Raw genomic sequence first — 23,380 nt, 5'->3', positions numbered from 1 at the left:
CACAACAGTTTCCTGTGGGTGTATAATTTATTCATCAAAATTGTAATTGTATTTTATTTTGCCTTCAAATGTTGATTCTGCTACTGTCTGTATGGTTTAGTCCGCAGAAGAGAAGGCTGAGAGGACACATGATAGCCATATATAAATATGTGAGGGGAAGTCATAGGGAGGAGGGAGGACACTTGTTTTCTGCTGCCCTGGAGACTAGGACAATGGCTTCAAACTACAGGAAAGGAGATTCCACCTGAACATTAAGAAGAACTTTGTAATTGTGAGAGCTGTTCAGCAGTGAAACTCTCTGCCCTGGGGTGTGGTGAAGGATCCTCCTTTGGAGGTTTTGAAACAGAGGATGGGTAGACATCTGTCAGGGGTGCTTTAAATGCAATGTTCCTGCTTCTTGGCAGGGGGTTGGACTGGATGGCCCACAAGGTCTCTTCCAAAAGATTATATGAAGTAGCAAACTACTTGTACTGTGAAACACCTAGGCAGATTCCATTCCCCTCAAATCCATTCCAGTCTGCACTTCACCCTGCTTAGTGCTGCTGAATTTTGGCAAATTTTGGAAAATTGACCACCCCATCACCTGTGCACAAGATACAAGAATGGGAACTGTTACCTTTTTCTAAGGAATAGCAGACCTCCACGAGCACAGTTCTCCTTCAGTTACCGCAGAAAGATAGTGATCTTAACATTTTATTCATAAAATTAGGAAAAAAAGGACTAGACATAAATTAATTATCTGTATGTTAAAACAATGCAAATAGTTTTAAAATGCCTACAAATTGTATTTTGACGGATTAAAAAGGTGGAAAGAATGGGAAGAACAAACTATAGTAGATGTCAATCAACCTGAGTGGTGTTAAGGACTCAGGTACACAGCATATTTATATGGATGTGTGAATGGGATGGAATATAATAGGATCCAGAAAGGTGCAAATCATACCCCTTGCACTAGATTTTTGCAGCATCAGGTGATAGAGATCTTTCACTTCATCACAGTGGTCAGTTAGTGTGTTAGTGAAGGAAAGTAATATGTGAAAGAAATTTAAGGCATGAGTTATTATTTGTATTCCATTCAGTTCCCAGGAAAGTATAAATACACTTTTTTTCTTTGTGGATTCTGTGAATGCACACATATGGAGTATCTGCGCCTGCACAGACTCCAACAGAAAATTTCTTCAGGGAATCTTTTAAATTTTGGCAGTAATCCTGGTCACTTCTCCCAGGGCATAAGAAGAAGGCCTGGCTGCATGTCCCCCAATTCCTTTTTCCGCCACACAGCTTCTTTGGAAACTTTGTTGACGATGTCTACAACTTGCTTCAAGCAGTGCACTCAGTGTGCCACAAAAACCCCTGACTCAGGCCTTTTCTGCCTTGGTAAAAGAGCCTTCTCTGCCTTGGTAAAAGCTACGTTGTTGGGACTTGCCGCCATTTCTTGACCTTTACAGCACAAGCTCAGAAGAACAGGGCAGCGTGCCTCAAGGCTACTCTACTCTACCAACAGTCTCTGGCGATCTCAACACTTTCATTCGGACAAAAACAATGTTCCATGAGTGGAAACTCAACCCAAGGGAATGCCACACTCTCTTCGATGACTGGGGCTGGCCGGACATCAATCTCTTTGCTTCCCCTTAGAATGCTGTACTCCCTCAATATGGAGCCCGACTTCCCCCCAACCATGCCAAGGGGTGCCTCGGAGACACTTTTCTCCTCAACCGGTCGTCAGCCTTCCTCTACCTCTTCCCTCCAATTCCACTTATTCTCAAAGAGGTAGAGAGGCTACAATTCCCTGGCATGAACTGCATCCTGATAGCCCCAGCTTGGCCCCGACAGCCATGGTACCCACGTCTCCTCGCACTATCCCGAGGCATCCTTCATGCCCTAACTCCCCTGCCCCACCTCCTCACCAAGGAGCAGGACTGCCTTCTCCACCCAGATGCTCACTCTCTTCCCCTCACACCATGGAAAATAGTGACTTGAAACTTCTACAACCTGCTCTCTGCTCCATCCTTAGAGTGGCACACAAACCAGTGACAAAAAAAAATCACCTATAAGCTTGCTCGCTTCCAGGACTTCTTTCGATCCCTAGGTGAATTCCTGCTCAACTCATTGGTACCGATAGTAGTGGACTTGTTACTTACCTTGGTGCAACAAAACTTTGCCCTTGCCTCAAGTAAAGTCCTACTCGCAGCCATCTCTTGGTCCTTACAACAACATGCCACCATGTTCCCCTCCCTGTTCCAGAACCACATGGTCAAAACTTTCCACAAAGGATATACAAATCTACATTCACCAGTTCAGCCGCCACTCCGGGATGGAATCCTGAACTTGTTCTTTTTCACCTCTCCAGTTCTCCTTTTGAGCTGCTTGCCACATTGGACCTCTGCCTCCTCTCATGGAAACTGGCCTTCCTTTTGGTGATCACCTCGGCCCGCCACTTGTTTGAGTTGATGGCACTTCAAATCAACACGTCTTACCTGCTTTTTGTTCAAGACCAAGCTGTTCTCCCTACCTACATCACCTTCCTCTCTGGCTTTTTCCAGAACCCCTCTTTGTCTCTGGAGAAACGGTTTCACCTTCTCGACGTCAGAAGGGCCCTATAGGGACAGAACTTGCCAAACCAGAAAGACAAAAGTTGTACTGTTTACACTTAAATGGTGTTGGTTTGCTATATGTTCCACCTACCAGGATTTTAGCATGCTAGTCTCCATCTGTGTGCATTCACAGAGAACACGAAAAAAAAGGTCAGGTTGCTTACTGTAACCATGTGTACTCTGTGAATCCACACAAACGCTCCCTTCCTCCCCTCTTGCAAACCTCCCCCTTTCTCACTTCCTTTGCGGCAAAGGAACTGGTGGGCCTACAGCCAGGGCTTCCTTTTATGACCTGGAAGGAGTGGGCGGGATTACTGCCAAAATTTAAAAGATTCAGGTGAAGAAGTTTTCCCTTGGAGCCTGCGCAGGCACAGATACTCCATATGTGTAGGTTCACAGAGTACCACTTGAAAAACATGGTTACAGGTAAGGAACCTGACCTTATATTTATTTATTATTTACACTATTTCTATCCCGCCCATATCAGCCCAAAGGCGACTCGGGGCGGCAATATTTGAAGCCTAATACCACTTGGTACTATGTTTGAAGAAATGGGTTTATATCTACTTTTTATGCAAACATAAAAACAGTTTTTAAAGTGCTACCATGTTCCTTTTTTTCTCTCCCCTTCGTTCCTCTTTCATGCTGCAAGAAAGTAACATGGCTACTTTGAAAATTACTTTTATGTCTTTTTTTCTCATACACCTGAGTCTCCAGTTACGGCGTTTAAAAATCGGGGGTGGAGGGGGGGGGGAGATAAAGAGGAAATATATTTAAACATAAATTTTCAATACTTGGAAGTAGATTGGAACAATTCTTTAAGTACCACTGGCATCAGCATGGAATATTATTTCTCTTCTGTATGCCTCATTAGAGTCATAGAATCATAGAATCAAAGAGTTGGAAGAGACCTCATGGGCCATCCAATCCAACCCCCTGCCAAGAAGCAGGAATATTGCATTCAAATCACCCCTGACAGATGGCCATCCAGCCTTTGCTTAAAAGCTTCCAAAGAAGGAGCCTCCACCACACTCCGGGGCAGAGAGTTCCACTGCTGAACGGCTCTCACAGTCAGGAAGTTCTTCCTAATGTTCAGATGGAATCTCCTCTCTTGTATCGTCTGGGGAGGCCCTTCTCTCGATCCCGCCTGCATCACAGGCACAGCTGGCGGGGACGAGGGAGAGGGCCTTCTCGGTGGTGGCCCCCCGGCTGTGGAACACTCTCCCGGCACACATCAGACAGGCGCCCTCCCTCATGTCCTTTCGAAAAAGCCTTAAGACCTGGCTGTTCGAGAGGGCATTTAATTAAGTGCTAAGCAACAACATTACGGTAATGAGAACTGGAATGGTATAAGGAAAATGAGACTGGCTATGATTCTACTAAGAGACGAAGCGGATTTTTATGTAGTTTGTATTTGTTGTATAGTCATATGTTGTTGATACTGGCCTCTGTAACTGTCTTTTTATGTGTACTGTACACCGCCATGAGCCGCCCGTAAGGGCTGAGAATGGCGGTCAATAAGTGCATCTAATAAAAAAATAAAATAATAATAATTGTAGTTTGAAGCCATTGTTCCGCGTCCTAGTCTCCAAGGAAGCAGAAAACAAGCTTGCTCCCTCCTCCCTGTGGCTTCCTCTCACATATTTATACATGGCTATCATATCCCCTCTCAGCCTTCTCTTCTTCATGCGAAACATGCCCAGTTCCCTAAGACGCTCCTTATAGGGCTTGTTCTCCAGACCCTTGATCATTTTAGTCGCCCTCCTCTGGACACATTCCAGCTTGTCAATATCTCTCTTGAATTGTGGTGCCCAGAATTGGACACAATATTCCAGATGTGGTCTAACCAAAGCAGAATAGAGGGGTAGCATTACTTCCTTAGATCTAGACACTATGCTCCTATTGATGTCTAGATCTAAGGAAGTAATGCTACCCCTCTATTCTGCTAAATTCATCATTAGCATGCCCTTGACTACTGTGGGATTAGGGGAGAAAACAGCTGCCATTTCTGCCCTTGTTAATGTGTGAAATACAATGGAAGTAAAAGAATAAACTATCATGGGGTGGTTTTCTTAAGCTACATGGTGCATGTATATTTTCCTATTCAGCATTTTAGTTATCTTCCATATTTTTATGGCATTTGAATCTGTAATAGTGTTTGCAAATAGTTTGAACTTAAATCCTAACTAGCTGCTATTAACTTTTTGGAGAGGTAATAAATTTGAATATAATGCCGTTGGAAAGTTGAAATGGGGCCCTCTGAGCTTTTCATGCAACGTGATTCACTTCTGTATGTTTTTACAACAGAAAGCTACTCTCCAGTGATCGCAACCCACCAATTGACGACTTAATAAAATCTGGAATATTACCAATATTAGTGCACTGTCTTGAAAGAGATGACAAGTAAGTATGAGAATAGTTCCTTACACAAATGGGCATTTAAAAGTACTGGGGTGAAACTAAAGTCTTGTCTCTTTGTGTGTTGTTAGTCCATCTTTACAATTTGAAGCAGCGTGGGCACTGACAAATATTGCATCTGGAACCTCTGAACAAACACAGGCTGTAGTCCAGTCCAGTAAGTAAATAAGTATTTAATGCATTTATGTAGGCACATGCCATTGTAAAATTTGGCAAATATCACAGTATTACATTCTTTGCTCAAGAGTATCTGTAAATACATTCTAATTAGTTGGTCTTTATGCAGGGGTGGGAACCTTTTGACGATGGGCCAGATACAACTGTGTGTGTATATGTGTGCACTCATGCCTTCAAGCTGCTTGCTGACTCATGGCTACTCTATGAATTTCATAGGGTTTTCTTAGGCAAAGAATCCTCAGAAGTGGTTTTGCCAGTTCCTTCCTATGAAATAAAGCCTTCAGCACTTGGTATTCATTGGCAACCCCCCCATCCAAACACTAACCAGGACTTGCTTCGTTTCCAAAATTGCACAGAATCTGGTGCTTCCAGGCTCTCGTGCTTATTCATTTTTAATCCTCCTTTCCCCACATCTAAACTGAGCTGCTTGCAGAGGAACAGATTATCGTATTGTTCCCTATGTCGATGTTACTTCAAGTTGTGTCATTCAAGGACCGTACAGGTGTCTGAGCCATTGGCTGCAGGTCCCCAGGAAAGAAGGAAACAATTGTAATGAATGGGCATAGATATATATTATGAATTTTTGACCCGCTTTTTGGGGGGGGGGGGGGAATCTTGCTGGTCTTCCATATCAGATCGCTTGGAAAAGTAGTGTACTATAGTATTTTTAACCATTAAGCAAAAGCAAAGAGAATTCCAAGCATGGAAATAGTATTTTCATTCAGTGCAAATCCAGCCTTTTGCTTGAACGAGCCAAACAAATTTAATCCAACTTTTAATTCACCTTTCTGTTGATGCAAGGAGGCTTGCAATATTAATTAAAATTGGGTACATGAATTAAATTTTAATAATAAAAGTTGTTAAATTAATTTAACATATTAAAACAACACTGTTTAAAAACAACGTAAAATTATTTGCAGTAAGATCCTGAAATTCTGTAAAGTTGGATGACAACCATGAAATTTAAGAATAGCCTGCTAACTGGCATGATTTGCAGTCTTAAAACCTGTAAAAGAAGATAGGCCTTTCAGATCCTGCAGATTTTTAAATAATTGTCTTAAATGTTGCTAGCAGATGTTAACTTGAGGTTCAGCAATGTCTTTGTTTGTTTTGCAGATGCTGTTCCGCTTTTCTTGAGGCTGCTGCATTCGCCCCATCAGAATGTTTGTGAGCAGGCAGTATGGGCTTTAGGCAATATCATAGGTGAGTTACAGTTTATATCCGAATTCCAGGCACCTCTTGCCAGAAAACAAATGAGCTGCCTAGATTTGTATTGCTTTACGAAAACTAATTTTGTCCAAAAATGCCTTGAAAATAGTCTTGCTTCTTGAGTATACCCCCGGTGGTATGTTTTATGCAGGCACATGAAAAGTCAAGCAAGCAAAAATCAGGTATAAAATGCATTATTGAAGTCACAACATCCTTGTCTCCATACATCTCAAAGAGCAGTCATTTATTCTGACTGTAGTCTAACACCTTAGGTATTGAAGTAAGGTTCAATGTGTAAAAGAGTGATGTTTCTATAATAACATTAATACTATGTTCTTAAAGTTGTTACACTAAACAATCGAAAATCATTTCCCTAGTATACAGTCAGACTGTTCAGATGATTTGTTTTGTCCTTTTTCAAGTAAATGCTATTTATTGTGCATAGCATCCTAGGTATTTTATTACACTGGGAACCCTGAGACACAATAATAGTTTTTGTATCCAGTTCTGCCTATAAATCCGAACAAGATATTAAACCAGTTACTAGGTCATAACAGGTTCAAGTATGGCAGAATAAAGAGCATGAACACCTGAAGACCAACTCTAGTTAAATGTATTAAATTTCTTTTGTTTTTTCCACTTTCTTGGAAAACTGAACACACTTAAGCTATGCTGAGCTGTTCCTTGAACTTAAGAGTTTGTTCTGCGAGTGGGCTTAATAACAAAGACCCTCCTCATAAATGCATAGCAGAGTAAATTAGCACCGGTAGCCCAAAGTGATAAGAAAGAAACAAAAACACACAGGCCAATGTTATCTCTTCCATGGGAGGCTTTCCTTTTAGCAAAATAATATGGTTGCACTATTTACAAAAACAAGGTTTCCATAACACAAAGTTCAGCCTTCACACTGGAGCTTCAGACACGAGGCCTTCTCATAAGAAGGTCTACCTCTCACTGAGGCCTTTCTCCTACAGTGAGGCCTACTACCACTGAGTTCACTTTCCTGCTAAAATAACATTATCAGATTTGTTTTGTTTTATTTTTCATCACAATTCTTAATTCTTTGTCGTAAGCTCGCTGTTATTACTGTTGCTTTATTGTGTATTATTTTGATACCTTTGTACTCACCTGAGGCATTGAATGCTTGTCTTTTTGTGTGTGTAAACCGCTCCAGGGAGAGAAGGCATCTAGAAATAAATTCTTCTCCCCCTCCTCCTCCTCATTATTATTATTATGTTTATGCAGGTGATGGACCCCAATGTAGAGATTATGTCATTAGTCTTGGAGTGGTGAAACCTCTGCTGTCCTTCATCAGCCCATCTATTCCAATAACTTTCTTAAGAAATGTTACTTGGGTAATGGTCAACTTGTGCCGTCACAAAGACCCACCTCCACCAATGGAAACCATACAGGAGGTAAACCGCTTACTTCATTTCTTGCTGAAATTATGTCACCTTCTGGTACACTGCAAAATGTTTAATACCCTTTTCTGTTTTCTCCAGATTCTCCCAGCACTCTGTGTTTTAATTCACCACACAGATGTAAATGTGAGTATCTGAATATTTCACAAGTTACTTATTGAATGGTTACAATCAAATATTTAAAAAGCAATCCTTGTTCTACTTATATGCAACATTACCTTATTTGCTTATTCATCAGCAATCAATGTTGTGGTGGATAAGAGTAATTACATCTAAGATAGTTGAATACGTGTCCTAGTTGTGGACTGGAATTTCATCAACTTCTTTTTAGCACTTCAGGTGGAAATGCTAGGAAAACATGTCTGAAACGATCAATAGAGGCTTTGGTCAGATGTTGCCACAAATCTACCTTTCTCTTTAATTGACTTGCCATGCTTTATTGCATGGCACAGCAGATGTAATATATTCAAGATGCAGAGAGAAAATAATAATCTTAAATTTAAAATGTAACTATGCATACCTGATTGTCTTACAGAATATTGTCTGCTTGTATTACTCTAATGCATTGTTTTTTAAAAACATTTTAGATATTGGTAGATACAGTCTGGGCCCTCTCCTACCTAACTGATTCAGGCAATGAACAGATTCAGATGGTGATAGATTCTGGAATCGTTCCGCATTTGGTTCCTCTTCTCAGCCATCAGGAAGTTAAAGTACAAGTGAGTATTCTACAAACTCACTTTTATCTGAAGATACTATGTTTGATAGTTTACATTTAAGAAATCATACAGTGGCATAGATTATTTCCATTTGTCTTTAACATGTCAGTCAAAATGGGTTAAAATAGCTTCTGGGTCCTTCCATTTTTATTTTCTAACTGTAAGAAGTCACTGATAAATTGAAATGTAATGAGAATGGGCTGTTGTCATGTGCTCTATTTGGTATGTAACATCTATGTTTAAAAAAACACCTTATGATCTGTTTCAGTTCTCATAAAATGGCAAATAGGATTTCTGAGACTGGAGAGTTATTAGAAAGATCACTGTGTTACATTTGAAGTTTCCCCGTATCTGCCTTTTTTAAACAAACCTAATAAAGATATATTTAATACGATTGAGGATATAGATAATTATTTAACGCTTTTGTCAGTTAAACTGTAGTAGACTTTGCAAGCTGATACTTTGCTTTGAAACATGTGAGTGCATAACCTACTTTTAACTTTCAAAATGTTTTGCTTTTCAGACAGCTGCGCTCAGAGCTGTAGGCAATATTGTTACTGGCACTGATGCACAGACCCAGGTAGTTCTGAACTGTGAAGCTCTTTCACACTTCCCTGCTCTATTGACACACCCCAAAGAAAAAATTAATAAGGTATGTAGATATATGACACTGAATTTATGAACAAAATAATACTCTTCTACATTTGAGAGATTGATAGCCGGTGCCATTGTGTAATGTCTCCATCATAGAAAATTATATAGTCATGGTTCACTTCATTTAAAAAGCAGACTTTACTGATTTTAAATTATAGTTGTTTCTTTACAAGGCATATCCTTGAAAACAACGAGAGAACCCTACTGTAGAAGGTTGTAGTAACTTCTGAATTTCAGCTGTCGTTCATTTTGCAAGTGGACAAAACTTGTAGCTTGTCTTTGGCATAGAGGTACATTAATCTGACTCTTAGAAATGATGAAATAGAGGTCATGAGGCGGATGTGTTGTGTGTGTGTGTAAATTTGATTTTAAATGGGAAATGTTATTTTCAGTGGGAAATTTGATATTAAATGGGAAAGTAGCATGGGTGGGTGGGGTGTGTATGTGCTCATGCATGTGTGTAGAAGCTTTGTATGATGCAAATTATGGGTTCTGAAAAAAAAACTGCTGATTTCGGAGTGCATCTGAGGCTGTTGCAAAACCATAGGGTCTTGACTGCAACATGGCCAATGATTAGAGGCCCAAGTTAAGCTCATAGTTTGCATCAAGGTGTTTTTAAACCTCTGACAGGTTCATTTTGTCATACAAAGGAACCTGTGATCTGATCTAAGAGTTCAGTTTAATGGTTTTCAACATCAGAGGTGGAGTTTGGAATAGAAAATCGTTCATGCTGAAGAAGTATGAGGAAGGGTTTAAAAACAGAATTAAGAGAAAAAAAGTATTTGTGACCCATGTGTTTTTTTTAATAGCTAGCTTTATTGGCTACTACTATAAACATTTTGCATCAAATAACTTTGAAATGTCCCTCCCTCCCCAGCATAAGAGTTTTAATCTATATTGGGGATAATGGATTATGACTTGTTAGGATAACTGCATATATAGATCATGAACTGTTAGGATCACAACCTAATTGGGGTAGCAAAGCTTATTTGGTAATTTATGATTGCTGAGAATGTAGATATTTTGTTTCTATTTGAGGCTTTCAGCAGGCAACGATGCAAGCAGACTTCTTTTAAAGATAACAAGTTTGGTTTACTGATAACTTTTGTGTATTTAAAGATACAGGCACATTTCTTGTCGAGCATTAAAACCTTCAGTGACGTTTCAGAGAGTTTGTATCTTGAACTTATAATCTTTAACAGTTTCTTCATAAAGTGTGTAGCTTTATACAGCTCTCTTTAATAAGAGTTTACTTTCAAATAAAACACAATTCTCAACGGTTTCTAACTTCCTAACATGAACTTCTGCACCCTGACAGACTTCTATACTCAAGCTCATTCAAAAACCAACACACTTCTCTAAGAGTCATTCCTCAACAGACATTCCCTAACTGTCTTCATGTTTAAACCTGAATATTTAAAACTGTCACTGAGTCAGTCACGTGATCTGTAGCCCCTCCCACTGCTTTAGGTATATAGAGATAAGGAAACTACAAATCAAATAAGACATATACTTCAGGTTATAAAACAACACATTACAAAGCAGACAAACATCATATAGAGGAGGCTTGAGAAGGTTGCCTCCCCCAACAATCTAAACAACTTGAGAAAATTCTAAACTCTTGGTGACAATAAAGTTTTGGGGGGGGGGTTTGGGTTTTTTTTTTTTTTATGGGATGGCCTCTCGATTCAGAAAAATGCCAAGTAGGAGATTTGGGGACTTTTCATACCTTTAGGGCATTCCTTCCCCTGTGAGCCAGTCTGGTTGTCAATATGCAGATATGTATACTATCCAGTTGCTCTGTTAATACTCTGTGTGTATTATGAAAGTAAGCTAAGCTATTTCAATTGAAGTGTGGTAACTGACAAACTTTTGTTTTAAAGTCTTGCTGTAGTTCTGTACAAAATTATGTTTACAGAAATTAGTTTATACTTTCATTGTTGGAATTAATTTCTTTGCAGTATTCTAAAATTACACTTTTGTTGTTGTTACAGGAAGCTGTATGGTTCCTATCTAACATCACTGCAGGAAATCAGGAGCAAGTCCAGGCTGTGATAGATGCTAACCTTGTACCAATGATAATACACCTTTTAGATAAGGTTAGAAGGGGAACATTCATATCAAACTTTTGTTTTGTTTTTGTAAAACATTTCTAGAGCAAGTTACCTGTTGCACATCCATTATCTGTTGGGAAAGTCTTGCCATATGTTGGAAACTACTTGAAGACACACAAGAACGTGTGCTTGATGTAGACTCATAGCTTACTTGACCTTATATGCCCAAGAAGCAAACAATGTGAACATTTAAGTAATTAAAGAGCTAGGGAACAAAAGAGGAGAAAGAAATGTAAAATTTCACATTTATAGTGAAAAATAAGTGTATGAAGGAGTTTAATCCTGGGCTGATTTATTTGTATTTGTCAAATCTCTCTCCAACACATATTTTCGCCCAAGAGCAGAACAAAAAATGAACAGCATACTACTAGATCAAGGGGTGGGAATTACATTCATGAACGCTTCTGCCTCTTATGTCCAACCATTACTATATATCTTGTACATGTTGAATGTTTTAAACTTTGCCCTACAATAGAAAACCAGCCATTAGAGGGCATTTTTAAAATGCATTCTCCTTTTGTATAGTGGATAATTTTTAAAGGCCTTGGAATTATTATTGAAATTGGTACAGATAGTTCCCGAGTTACTAACATCCAATTTACATGCAACTCATACTTGAGAATGGAGGTGAGAAAACAGGAAGTGAGAGAAATCTACCCCTATGGAAGGTAAATTCACTCCTTTAAAAGTTATTGTGGGGAAAAGGTGTCTGCACAGAAGCTTTTGCACCAGTCTTTGTTTCCACAACAAGCAAAGGCAAAATCTTCTGAATAGTAGCACCGACAGAAAAAACAAACACCTCTGGGGTGTTAACCCTTCGCTATGCTGTCAAAAACTTATATATATATAATTGCCTGGAGTCACACTTAAAAAATGTACCTGTTCTGACTTACAAACACATTCAATTTAAGAAGAAACCTATAGAATGTATCTTGTTCATAACTTGGGGACTGCCTGCATATTGAAAAATCTAATATAAAGCAACCTTGATTTATTTTTTTGTTATCAAAATGCTTTGTTAAATTCTATCTTGATCTATACATTTTGCGACCTAGCATTTGCTTCCAAAACACAAACCTTGCTACAGATGTCTCAGCTCATTTTGGGCAAAATCAAACCAGTAAACCTCACTCCCAGTCAATGAAAAGCATATAGATCTAGTAAGTTGGTTTAAGAAAGACACTGTCTCTAATAATGAAATTGGATCTCACTACCTTTGAGGATGCTTGCCATAGATCCAGGCGAAACGTCAGGAGAGAATGCCTCTAGAACATGACCATATAGCCCGAAAAAACCTACAACAACCCAGAAATTGGGCCTTTGATATGTTTTTGCTCATAAAAAATCTAATGAAGTAAGTCTTCATCTCGTCCTTACTCGTCTAAAGCTTCTGGTGGGGATGTGGACTGAGATTCAGTCTGAGATTCCATTCCATAATAGGATGTCTTTCATTTCTACACAGATGAACACCTCTATCACCCTTGGTCATTGGGGTGGCTAAGGTGTCTCATCCTGCAAACATCACAACACGATCTACTAGGGCCACTGCTATTTCTGCAGTGTATTCAGCAAATACTCCTCTAAACAATGTTAGCAACTAGTCATAAGTTTACAATGTGAGTTGCATAAGGCTGTGAGTGAGGGAGTCGATCAACCTTCAGATTTAGGTCACATGACAGTTTTCTTGGCTTGTCACTGAATGGTGATGGGGCAAGCCAAAATTGTGTGGATTAATCCTCCCAACAACCCAGGGACTTGTCTGGTATTTTTTAGTGATAGCTTAACAGGTTTAACAGTTCTGTTTTCATTGGAATAACAGTGCTGATCACTGTCTCATCAAGCTTTATTTTGTTTTTAGGGTGACTTTGGTACACAAAAAGAGGCTGCATGGGCTATAAGCAACCTGACAATCAGTGGAGGCAAAGATCAAGTGAGTACCCATTGGATTTGAGATAAAGAAAATATGATTTGAAAGCTTGAAATATTCTGAAATGGGAAATGCAAAGTTGGCGTACTATTCAGTTTGAGGAAAACCTTTAGAAACCCTTTAATTTCATATCAATATTTAATAATCCTGTTGGACTCAGAAGTTTCCAATATTGCTAAATTGTGCTCAGCTTCTGTTTAATAATTTCAAGTTCAGAACAAATCCTTCTAAGAGATACACATTATGCCAGATGATCTACCTAATGAGGTTTATTTGCCTTTCTTAGGACATCAAAGTGAAAAAAACTAGGATTAAGTTTAATTAAAAATAATAGTGCATGTATTATCTCCCAAGTTTCAGTTTTGTATCAAATGATATTCTAATGAGTGAGCCAAATATTTATGTTGGAATACAGAATCCTTCATCTTAAAATAACTGGATCACCAAATGAGAGTGTGTGTGCTGATTGATACATATATCTGGTTTGCAAGAAAGGCTAGCTTGAAATAATATATATAATAATTGGTAGGTTTCATAATGGATCCAATGACAATTATTCTGGGTTTTTTTTGGCAGAGGCAAAGTTGTTTTGATTGGTTCTCTTTTTTTCTACAGAGTCTATAACCTTGAAATGTTGGCGCTAATTTGATGTCCATTTTCCCCTAGGTGGCATACTTAATTCAACAAAATGTAATTCCTCCATTTTGCAACTTGTTAACAGTAAAAGATGCTCAGGTTGTGCAAGTAGTGCTGGACGGGCTAAGTAATATATTAAAAATGGCTGAAGAGGAGGCAGAAACCATAGCCAATCTTATTGAAGAATGTGGAGGTATGATTGAATTACTTCGCTTGATAGACAAAAACTTTAAAGTTTGCTACAGTTATTGATGGGTCAAATTTCTTTTGTGTTTTTGTCACAGATTTGGGAATCCTCTTATGGTTTCATGTATGTGCATTGGAGGAGCCTGTATACTTCTCTTCCACCCATAACTAAAGGCCTTATACTGGGACACACAAAATAAAATTTAAGACAATTTCAAAACATTTAAAAAGATTTTGACAGAAGAATAGTACACATTCTAATAGATCAAAGCCCAGATATGATCTCCAGTTTTGACCTTGGATGTAATTAGGCCACAACCACTCAAGTCTCCAAAGGGAGAACATTCCAGTTGAGATGCCATAGCAGAAAAGGTGATCTTTTATGTAATGATTTGCTTCCACTGACAGGACACAGGTGGGCCTCCCTGTATGTCCCAATGATCAGACAGGGAGTAAAGCATACTTGTATATTTGCCAATTTAAAAATTGGATCATGGAGTGGCTGTCCAAGAGTATTTTGGGAAAGAATTCATTTTCCTCTTTATAGCTGACTAGCAGGCATATCCTGCTTCAAAAGAGTTTGAGGCCCCTTGCTGTCTGCCCACCCCAGTACTTTTTCTGTTTCCGTTTGCTTGTCTCTCTTCTTAATTACCCTGATTTAATGATCTTGGCATTACGATGAAGGGATGTACACTATATTCCTGGGGGTTTCATCAAGTTTGTGTTTTAATAGGGCTGGAGAAAATTGAACAGCTACAAAATCATGAAAATGAAGATATCTACAAACTGGCTTATGAGATCATTGATCAGTTCTTCTCTTCAGATGATGTAAGTGAACATCAAGAGTGAAATTGAATCTGGTTCACAGAGCATCCTATGTGGTTTTACTCTTACTTACTTATGCTATCCCTTGTTGTCTGAATATGATGGCCTTCCAAGTGTAGTGTCTTGGCGGTGGATATGTAGGTGACTGTAGGGCTCTATTATTGACCTGCATGTTCTTCCACAGTGAGGGAATCGATTTCCAGGTGGAAGGCAGTCCCAGGTTGGCTTGATGCACCTTCCTCTTAGCATGTTTCTCCCTTTCACCCTCCATTTGTGCCTTTTCAAATTCCACAGCACTGCTGGTCACAGCTGACCTCCAGTTAAGAGCGCTCAAGGGCCACGGCTTCCCAGTTCTCTGTGTCATGTCACAGTTTTTAATGTTAGCTTTAAGGTCCATCTTTAAATCTCTTTTCCTGTCCACCAATATTCTGTTTTCTGTTCTTGTGTTGGGAGTATAGTAACTGCTTTGGGAGATGGTGATCAGTCATTCGGACAATGTGGCCAGTCCAGTGGAATTGATGGTATAGGATCATTGCTTCAGTGTTGGTGGTCTTTGCCTCTTCCAGCATGCTGACATATGTCTGTCTGTCTTCCCAAGATATTTGCAGGATTTTTCAAAGGTGATGATGAAATAGTTTGAGGAGTTGAGTGTGATGTCTGGAGACAGAACATTTTGCAGGCATAGAACAGGGCTGGGAGGACAATAGTTTTATAAACAAGCACCTTAGTATCCCTACAGATGTCCCGAAACTCAAACACTCTCTGCTTCATTCGGAAAAATGCTGCACTTGCAGACAGTGTTGTATTTCAGTGTTGATGTTGACTTTTGTGGAGATGAGGCTGCCAAGGTAGCTGAAATGGTCAACATTTTCTAATGTTATGCCATTGAGCTGTATTTCTGGCATTACAGAGAGATTGGCTGGTGTTCTGCTGGAAGAGCACTTTGGTTTTCTTGATGTTCAATGAGAGGTCGAGCTTCTCGTATGCTTCTGCAAGGTTGATCAATGGGTGGAATGGGATAGAAGCATGCGGATCCAATCTGCCTTTTGAGTGGATCATCTTTGGCCCTTACCACCAACAAAAATATTGCTGTTGGAGGTTTCTGGTGATGTACTTAGTTGCATCTCTAGGATAGTCATTGAATTTCCTTGAGTGCATCTCAAGGATGTGGTCATTGAACATTTTGATGTATAAAATACTGTACACTGCAAACAAAGATTCTGTTTGAATTTGAAAAGACTGCTTGATTTTGAAAATGCTTATTCCACATCTTGTACCATTCGTTTACAGATAGATGAAGATCCAAGCCTTGTTCCAGAGGCAATACAAGGTGGAACATTTGGTTTCAATTCATCTGCCAATGTACCTGCAGAAGGGTTCCAGTTCTAGAGTGGTATTTTGGAAGTTAGGTACAATGCAGCACTGAATAAAAAAAAAGGTTTGATCCATCAAGCTTGGCTCGTGGGATCCGCTGCTGCATTAAATCGGGAAAGAAAATGTGAAGATTTCATTTGGAATCACAGAAAAGCCCGAATGAAGTCAAGATGGCGAGTGGGTGCGAGTGAGAGTGAGTGGCAAAATGTAATGAAAAACTTCACACTGAATGCTTATATAGGTTGTTCAAAGGAAAAGGGCTACAGGTCAAAGATCTTCAGTGCCTGAGGAGGGACATTGACTTAACTAGCTCAATTGTGGGGGGACAAATGCAGTACTATTCCATCATCAAGCCATGTAAGCATAAAGGAGAATAGGATGCCCATATAAGTCCAAGGAGAATGAGCCCAGGCCTTGCTAAAGAAGCACCGTGTGAATGGACAACATTGAGTGAATGTCTGGACTCAGTGCTTTGGGGCCACGTGTGTGTTTCAAATCTGGGGCTCTTTGCTCACGAAGCAGACTCCTAGTCTTGGAGTGGGGTGTGTACGAGAGTATGGTTGTGATGCTGTATGTGAACGCATGCAAGCTTGATTTGCCTTCAGGGGGCTGATAATAACCCTAGTCAATCATCCAAGGAGTGCATAAGTGTTAACACTGGACACGAAAACCAGACCGGTTTAGCAGCAGACTATGGTTTTACTCCTGCAGCCTGTGTTTTATTTTTATTTTATTTCCCTTTTATTTTAGTCATTTTATTTCCTGTATGGCTTATTACTAGTTGCTTGTAAAGTCAAAAAAACAAAAAACTTTGAGGAAGGCTTCCTGTGCATTTGCACCAGACGAGTGTTCATTGTTACAAAAAAAGAAAAAGCTTTCCATATCATCAAACTAATTTATGTAGATTTTTTTGCATGAAACCCATACACACATTTCCCTTTTCCAACTGTTGTGTTGCAGTACACAAAATTGCCATAGTACAAGAAAACCATAAAAAATAACCATCCTTTTCATTTTCAGAGATGACATAAAGCTATTTTTGCATGTGGTAATCTACAGCATAGCTCATTTTTTAGATTTTATTGAGTCCTGTAACCAGCTGTTTCTGTTGTGGTAGGATACCGTGCTGTGTTTCAATGTTATTTGTTTTCAAACTTTGTTTTCTATGAAAATGATATGGAAACCTCAAAATAAAATTTGGTGCATATGTACTGCTGAAAAGATTGGAGAAGAGATGTGAATAGATGTACAAATCAAGTCATGGTTTGAACACCGTTAACAATACCACCTAATCTGTCCAATTGTTCTAGACTTTTTATCTTTAGATGTAGGCAGCCATGAACTATCTATTTTGAGCCACTTTAGAGAGAACTTTGTATTCTTAACTTGCATATAAAATGCAAGTGGTTTTTATAATTGGAATAATACCTCAGTTTCGAGGTTCTGCACACTAAATTAAAAGTGACATTAGAAATATGTACAAAAGGAGAACTCTTTATAAGGTGGCTCATTGTAGGAAATGCTGTGCCTTCCCCTTTGAGCACAAGTGTTGCATGAACAACAGTTTGCTATAAGAAAACATACCAGGTTAGCCACCATTAGCATCTATATCTACCTTGTGTTTTTTTTAAATCAGCTGGTAATTCTGAAACGCAGTAGAATGGATAAAGATTATTTTGTGATCATAACTCTTTGTTGGACTAGAGTATTTTTGCAGCATTCCTTGTCATCAGAAACATGGTTAAAAGTTTAAAACTAGATGCAGCAGAAAACTAGCTTGTGAAATTTATCCAAGTAGAATGCAGGCTAGGCTGTCTTGGGGAAAATAAACATTAAAACTTACAACAATGTTACATTGGTGTACGTGTTTTTGTCAATGCACATTGGTATACTCTGCTTATACATCTACCTTTTATTATGTGGGCAAGAAGAAAAAAAAACTCTATTCTGGAATTGGGTTGCTGTGAGTTTTCTGGGCCGTATGGCCATGTTCCAGAAGCATTCTCTCCTGATGTTTTGCCCAAATCTGTGGCAGGCATCCTGAGGTTGTGAGGTTTCTTGGAAACTTGACAAGTGAGGTTTAGATATCTGGAATATCCAGGGTGGAGGAAAGAACTGTCTGCTTGGGGGAAGTATGAATGTTGCAATTGACCACCTTGATTAGTATTTAATGGCCTTGCTACTTCAAAGCCTGGCTGGTTGCTGCCTGGGGGATCCTTTATTGGGAGGTGTTAGCTGGCCCTGATTGTTTCATGTCAGGAATTCACGTTTTCAGAGTTTTCCTATTTATTTATTGTTCTGATTTTAGAGGTTTTAATACTGGTAGCCAGATTTTGTTTTATTTTCCCTGCGTGTAGTCAAACATGGTGGTTGTTAGAGTGGTCCAGCATTTCTGTGTTCTCAGGGGAATTCTTGACAGGATTCAACAAAGGACTCCCCCAGGCAGGAACCAGCCAGTCTTTAATGCTGCAAGGGCATTCAATGTTAATCAAGGTGGCCAATTGCAACATTCACACTTGCCTCAAGCAGACAAGAGTTTCTCTCACCCTGAACATTCTACGAATATATAAACCCCACTTGCCTAGTTTCAAACAGACTTCACAAACTCTTGAGGGTGCCTGCCATCTGTGGATGAAACATCAGGAGAAAATGCTTCTGGAACATGGCCATACATGGCCCAGAAAACTCACAGCAACCCAGTGATTCCAGCCATGAAAGCCTTCGGCAACACAGTATATTTTCCAGCTACCATTATATATGTGCGAACATAAGCACATTTAAGATTGATCATTTCAAAGCTAATGAATTGATGCATCTTGGATTCCCTGAATTTACACATAAGAGCTCTGAACCTGAAGCCTCTGTACTTGGGATAATTCCGCCCAATGTTTTTGCTATTTCAGACAGTGACTTCTAGTAGCAACATCCAGTTTGCCTTTGTAGTACATTATTCCACAGGAAGGATAGTCAAGCATTTCAAAGATAAAAGGACAAACAGGGTGGTTTTTTAAAAAAAGCAAACCATTTTATTTATACATGGGAGAAACGTGTAGAATTCAGTAGATCCCATAGATGTGTGAATAGTATTAAATTCTATTCTTGGGAGTAAACAACTTCATGTCCTCTCTGTCTTCCAAATGTTTTTTTTTTTTTTACTTCAGCTCCCATAATAATAATAATAAATATAAATATTTATACTCAGTTCTTGTGGATTTTTTTCGGGCTATATGGCCATGTTCTAGAGGCAATTCTCCTGACGTTTCGCCTGCATCTATGGCAAGCATCCTCAGAGGTGAGGTCTGCTGGAACTAGGAAAAAAGGGGTTTATATATTTCCCAGTTCCAGCAGACCTCACCTCTGAGGATGCTTGCCATAGATGCAGGCGAAACGTCAGGAGAAAGGCCTCTAGAACATGGCCATATAGCCCGAAAAAACCCACAAGAACTGAGTGATTCCAGCCATGAAAGCCTTCGACAATACAATAAATATTTATATCCCACTTTTCTCCCTCACAGGAGCCAAAGCAGCTAACAACATATTAAAATCATTAAACAACAATCCAAATACATCGATAATAAGTATAAAACATAATAGAATAACAAGAATCCAAGCCAAAGCCACTGGTAGTTGAGTCCAAATTGCCCGGAGGACTAAAGTTTGGGAATCGGGACTCTGTTTAGGGTGCATCTAATAAAACTCCAGCAAGCAAACTCACGGCCAGGAATCTGGACTCTCTGTTTAGGCTGCAGCTGTAATAAACTACAGCAAGCATACTCAATGCCAGGAATTACATGAGTTGTTTTCCACTTACAGAACATGGATTTTTTATTTGTAATAGGTGGCTCCAAAAAAACAACTTTAAACTACCAACCTTAGTAGCCAACCTTATCAACTTGCCTTAAGCATCATGAAAGCTTAATAGCACAACCTGGCAGTGTTTTAAGACTGTGGAAAGGAGGTTCTGTTGAATTTCTGCCATCACTAGGGTTGGTGTCACTCAGTGTGGTAATAAATAGTGTCAACCCTTTGGACCTCCTATTGGACCACATCATACTCCATGCAGTGTTGTAGCTAAAATACTTGAGAATGTGACAAAATCAACTACTATAAGAAAGTATAGTATACTATGTTGTTAATACAATATATTGGGTTGTTGTAGGTTTTTTGGGGCTATATGACTATGCTAGAGGCATTTTCTCCGGATGTTTCGCCTGCATCTATGGCAAGTATCCGGTCACTACCTCTGAGGATGCTTGCCAGAGATGCAGGCGAAATATCAAGAGAGAATGCCTCTAGAACATGGCCATATAGCCCAAAAAAACCTACAACAGTCCAGTGATTCTGGCCATGAAAGCCTTCGACAATGCATCTAATATATTGTATGTACAAATAATATTGATCGTAATATAATGTAATGCAATACTAATAATACAATAATATTTACATATGTATTACATGTAATATTACTAATATTGTGTTATAGTGGTACAGTACAATATAGTAATATATAATATTGTGCTAAGCTTATAATATATTGGGTTTTGTAATACTACTAATAATAAATAATATAATGATTATACATGTATTACATGTAATATTACTAATATTGCATTATAGTGGTACAGTACAATATAGTAATATATAATATTGTGCTATGCTTATAATATATTGGGTTGTAGGTTTTTCCAGTTTATATGGCCATGTTCTAGAGGCATTTTCTCCTGACGTTTCGCCTGCATCTATGGCAAGCATCCCCAGAGGTAGTGACTGGATGCTTGCTATAGATGCAGGCGAAACATCCGGAGAAAATAGAAAATGCCTCTAGAACATGGCCATGAAAGCCTTCGACAATACATTAATAATATATTGTATGCACATATAATTTATACGCCGCTCTGTGTCTCCTTTGGAGTGAGAGAGGGCAGGGCATAAAATAGTAAATACAAATAAATATTTAAAAAACAGCATGTGCATGTGGACAGTGCCATGTGACTCAAAACATTGTTTTAATTCGGTAATAATGACAGCTCTGCAAGTAGTAGGCCCAAAAGGTTACCTCACCACACTAGAGAATGAATCCACTTTAAATGACGCTGAGGACTTGTGTTTTATGGCGTTTATTGTTTTATTGCTTTTACATGGTTTATATTATATGTAATGTTTTTAACTATATTTTATGTTGTTTGGGGGCATCGACTGCTGACTGTAAACCGCCTTTGGGCTGAGAGGGGCGGTATATAAATAAGGTAAATAAATAAAATAAATGTGGTTGTTGCCTCCTGCAGAATTATGGGGTTTGTAGTTTAGGGAGGAGCCTAACTAAACTACAAACCCCAGAATTCTGCAGGAGGCAACAACCACTTTAATTTATTTTATTTATTTACCTTATTTATATACCGCCCCTCTCAGCCCGAAGGCGACTCGAGGCGGTTTACAGTCAGGAGGCGATGCCCCCAAACAACATAAAGTGGATTCCTCCTTCGCTGGTGTGATGAGTGCGCCTGGCCCGGCTGCAGTGGCCATCAAACTGTATCGAGACTTCCGCGTTCCCTCTCCGGCGGAAGTGGCGCGACGTGCCCGGCTCCCGACTCGGCTTCCGACGGGGCTTCCTCCTGCTCTTGGTGGTGCTCCTCTTCCGCGTCGGAAGGCGCTTCCCTTTGGGACTCCCTCTCGAAGAGGCTGCTGAAACTGCCGAGGAGGGACCAGCTGGCGGCCAAGTACCTCTGGAAGGAGGCGGCTTGGGCCGGGGGCAGGGCGGGGGGCTCCTCCGCCGCCGCCGCCTGCTTCTCTGCTCCTGCCTCGGGAGCTGCTTCTTCCTCCTCTTCTTCCTCTTCCTCTTCCTCCTCTTCCTCTTCTTCCCCTTCGGAGACGAGCGTGGACCTCCTCCGGAAGGCGCGCTCCTCGGGCAGGTACTCGAGCGTGCCCTGGTCGGGCCAGTGGACGCGGCTCTCGGAGGGCGCTCCGGAGCGGTACTTGCTCTTGATGTAGGCGGCGGTGGCGGCGGCGACGGAGGAGGAGGAGGACGAGGAGGCGCCTTCCTCTTCGTCGCTTCCCGAGCGGCGGCGGCGGCGGCGGAGGAAGCGTGCGGGCCGGTGGTCGCGGGCGCGGAAGTCCCAGGAGGAGCGGGCGGGCTCGACCCTGGCCGGCGAGGAGCAGCTCAGCCCGGTGGCGGTGGAGGCCAAGGCGCAGGCCAGGAAGGCCAGGAAGAGGCTCTGGCCGGGGCTGGTGCGGAGGCGGCGCGGGCGCAGCTCGGGCTCCGTGTGGACGCGCCCGCGGACCAGGGCCAGCAGGCACGAGCCCAGCGCCGCCGCGCACGCCATCTGCACCGCCGCCAAGCCGTGCGCCAGCGGAGCCAGAGACCGCCCGCGGCGCTTCCCCAAAAAGTCCAGCGTCAGCGCCAGGGAGCCGCTCAGCACGCTGATCAGGCAGCAGAAGGCCATGCCCAGCATCAGCGGGCCGCCCGCCGAGCCCAGCAGCGGAGAGCCCAGCGCCGGGTCCTCGCGCGTGATGGCCCACGCCGCCCCCAGCACCACCTGCTCGCCGCCCTCCGCCGCCCCGCCCTCGCCCTCGCCCTGCACCAGCACCCACGACGGGTACGCGCCCGCCGTGCCCATCACCGCCAGCGCCATGCTTTGCGTCAGCGCCGCCGCCAGGCTGCCCTCCCGGCGCAGGCGGATCCGCCGAAGGAGGATCAGCCGGAAGGCCCGCGCCTCCGACAGACCCGACGGGCGCTTCCCGGACCCCGCCGGGCAAAACAGGTCCTCCGAGCTCGACATCGCCACTGCTTCCCGCCCACGCTTGCCCTCTCAGAAGGCTGGCAAGCGCGGAGGGCGCTTCCCGCCAAATCTCGCTCTCAGAAATCTGCCAAGCGGGGAAGGACTTTCCCTCCCGCCAAATTTCGCTCGCAGGGAGAACTTTGCCCGCCAAATTTCGCTGTCAGAAATCTGCCAAGCAGGGAAGGCGTTTCCCGCCAAATTTTGCTCGTAGGGGGGGGGGGGGGGCTGGCTTTTCCCACCAAATTTCGCTCTCAGGGAGAGCTTTACTTGCCAAATTTAGGTGACCGGGAAGGCTTTTCCCTCCTGCTAAATTTCGCTCGCCAGGAGGGCTTTTCGCTGTCAGAAATCTG

General features: G+C 41.2%; 2 protein-coding genes and 1 non-coding gene across 3 annotated transcripts in view; 2 read left to right on the top strand and 1 right to left on the bottom strand.

Annotated features, from left to right (window-relative positions):
* The window catches only part of KPNA4 (karyopherin subunit alpha 4), a 36,110-nt gene extending 18,003 nt beyond the window's left edge, over nucleotides 1-18,107 (top strand). The window contains exons 6-17 of the mRNA XM_060767593.2: nucleotides 4,902-4,997; nucleotides 5,084-5,169; nucleotides 6,306-6,392; nucleotides 7,644-7,813; nucleotides 7,901-7,945; nucleotides 8,407-8,538; nucleotides 9,062-9,190; nucleotides 11,187-11,291; nucleotides 13,165-13,236; nucleotides 13,900-14,062; nucleotides 14,789-14,883; nucleotides 16,171-18,107. Coding sequence (XP_060623576.1) covers nucleotides 4,902-4,997; nucleotides 5,084-5,169; nucleotides 6,306-6,392; nucleotides 7,644-7,813; nucleotides 7,901-7,945; nucleotides 8,407-8,538; nucleotides 9,062-9,190; nucleotides 11,187-11,291; nucleotides 13,165-13,236; nucleotides 13,900-14,062; nucleotides 14,789-14,883; nucleotides 16,171-16,269 — 1,279 coding nt within the window. The 3' untranslated portion in view covers nucleotides 16,270-18,107. The remainder of the gene's footprint in view (nucleotides 1-4,901; nucleotides 4,998-5,083; nucleotides 5,170-6,305; nucleotides 6,393-7,643; nucleotides 7,814-7,900; nucleotides 7,946-8,406; nucleotides 8,539-9,061; nucleotides 9,191-11,186; nucleotides 11,292-13,164; nucleotides 13,237-13,899; nucleotides 14,063-14,788; nucleotides 14,884-16,170) is intronic.
* LOC132772465 (small Cajal body-specific RNA 7) lies at nucleotides 9,501-9,862 on the top strand. Its single transcript, XR_009631198.2, has one exon. It is a non-coding gene; the product is annotated as a small Cajal body-specific RNA 7 (non-coding RNA).
* Nucleotides 18,108-21,573: 3,466 nt separating the features above from the next.
* Nucleotides 21,574-23,133, bottom strand: LOC137096517 (uncharacterized). Its single transcript, XM_067466028.1, has one exon. It carries the CDS (start codon nucleotides 23,028-23,030, stop codon nucleotides 21,777-21,779), a length of 1,254 nt encoding a protein of 417 aa, XP_067322129.1. The 5' UTR covers nucleotides 23,031-23,133; the 3' UTR covers nucleotides 21,574-21,776.
* Nucleotides 23,134-23,380: the final 247 nt, after the last annotated feature.

The sequence above is a fragment of the Anolis sagrei genome, chromosome 3 (genome assembly GCF_037176765.1).
Source record: "Anolis sagrei isolate rAnoSag1 chromosome 3, rAnoSag1.mat, whole genome shotgun sequence".
Lineage (NCBI taxonomy): Eukaryota > Metazoa > Chordata > Lepidosauria > Squamata > Dactyloidae > Anolis > Anolis sagrei.
Note: the sequence above shows the minus strand (reverse complement) of the source record. Positions and strands in the feature narration are given on the sequence as shown.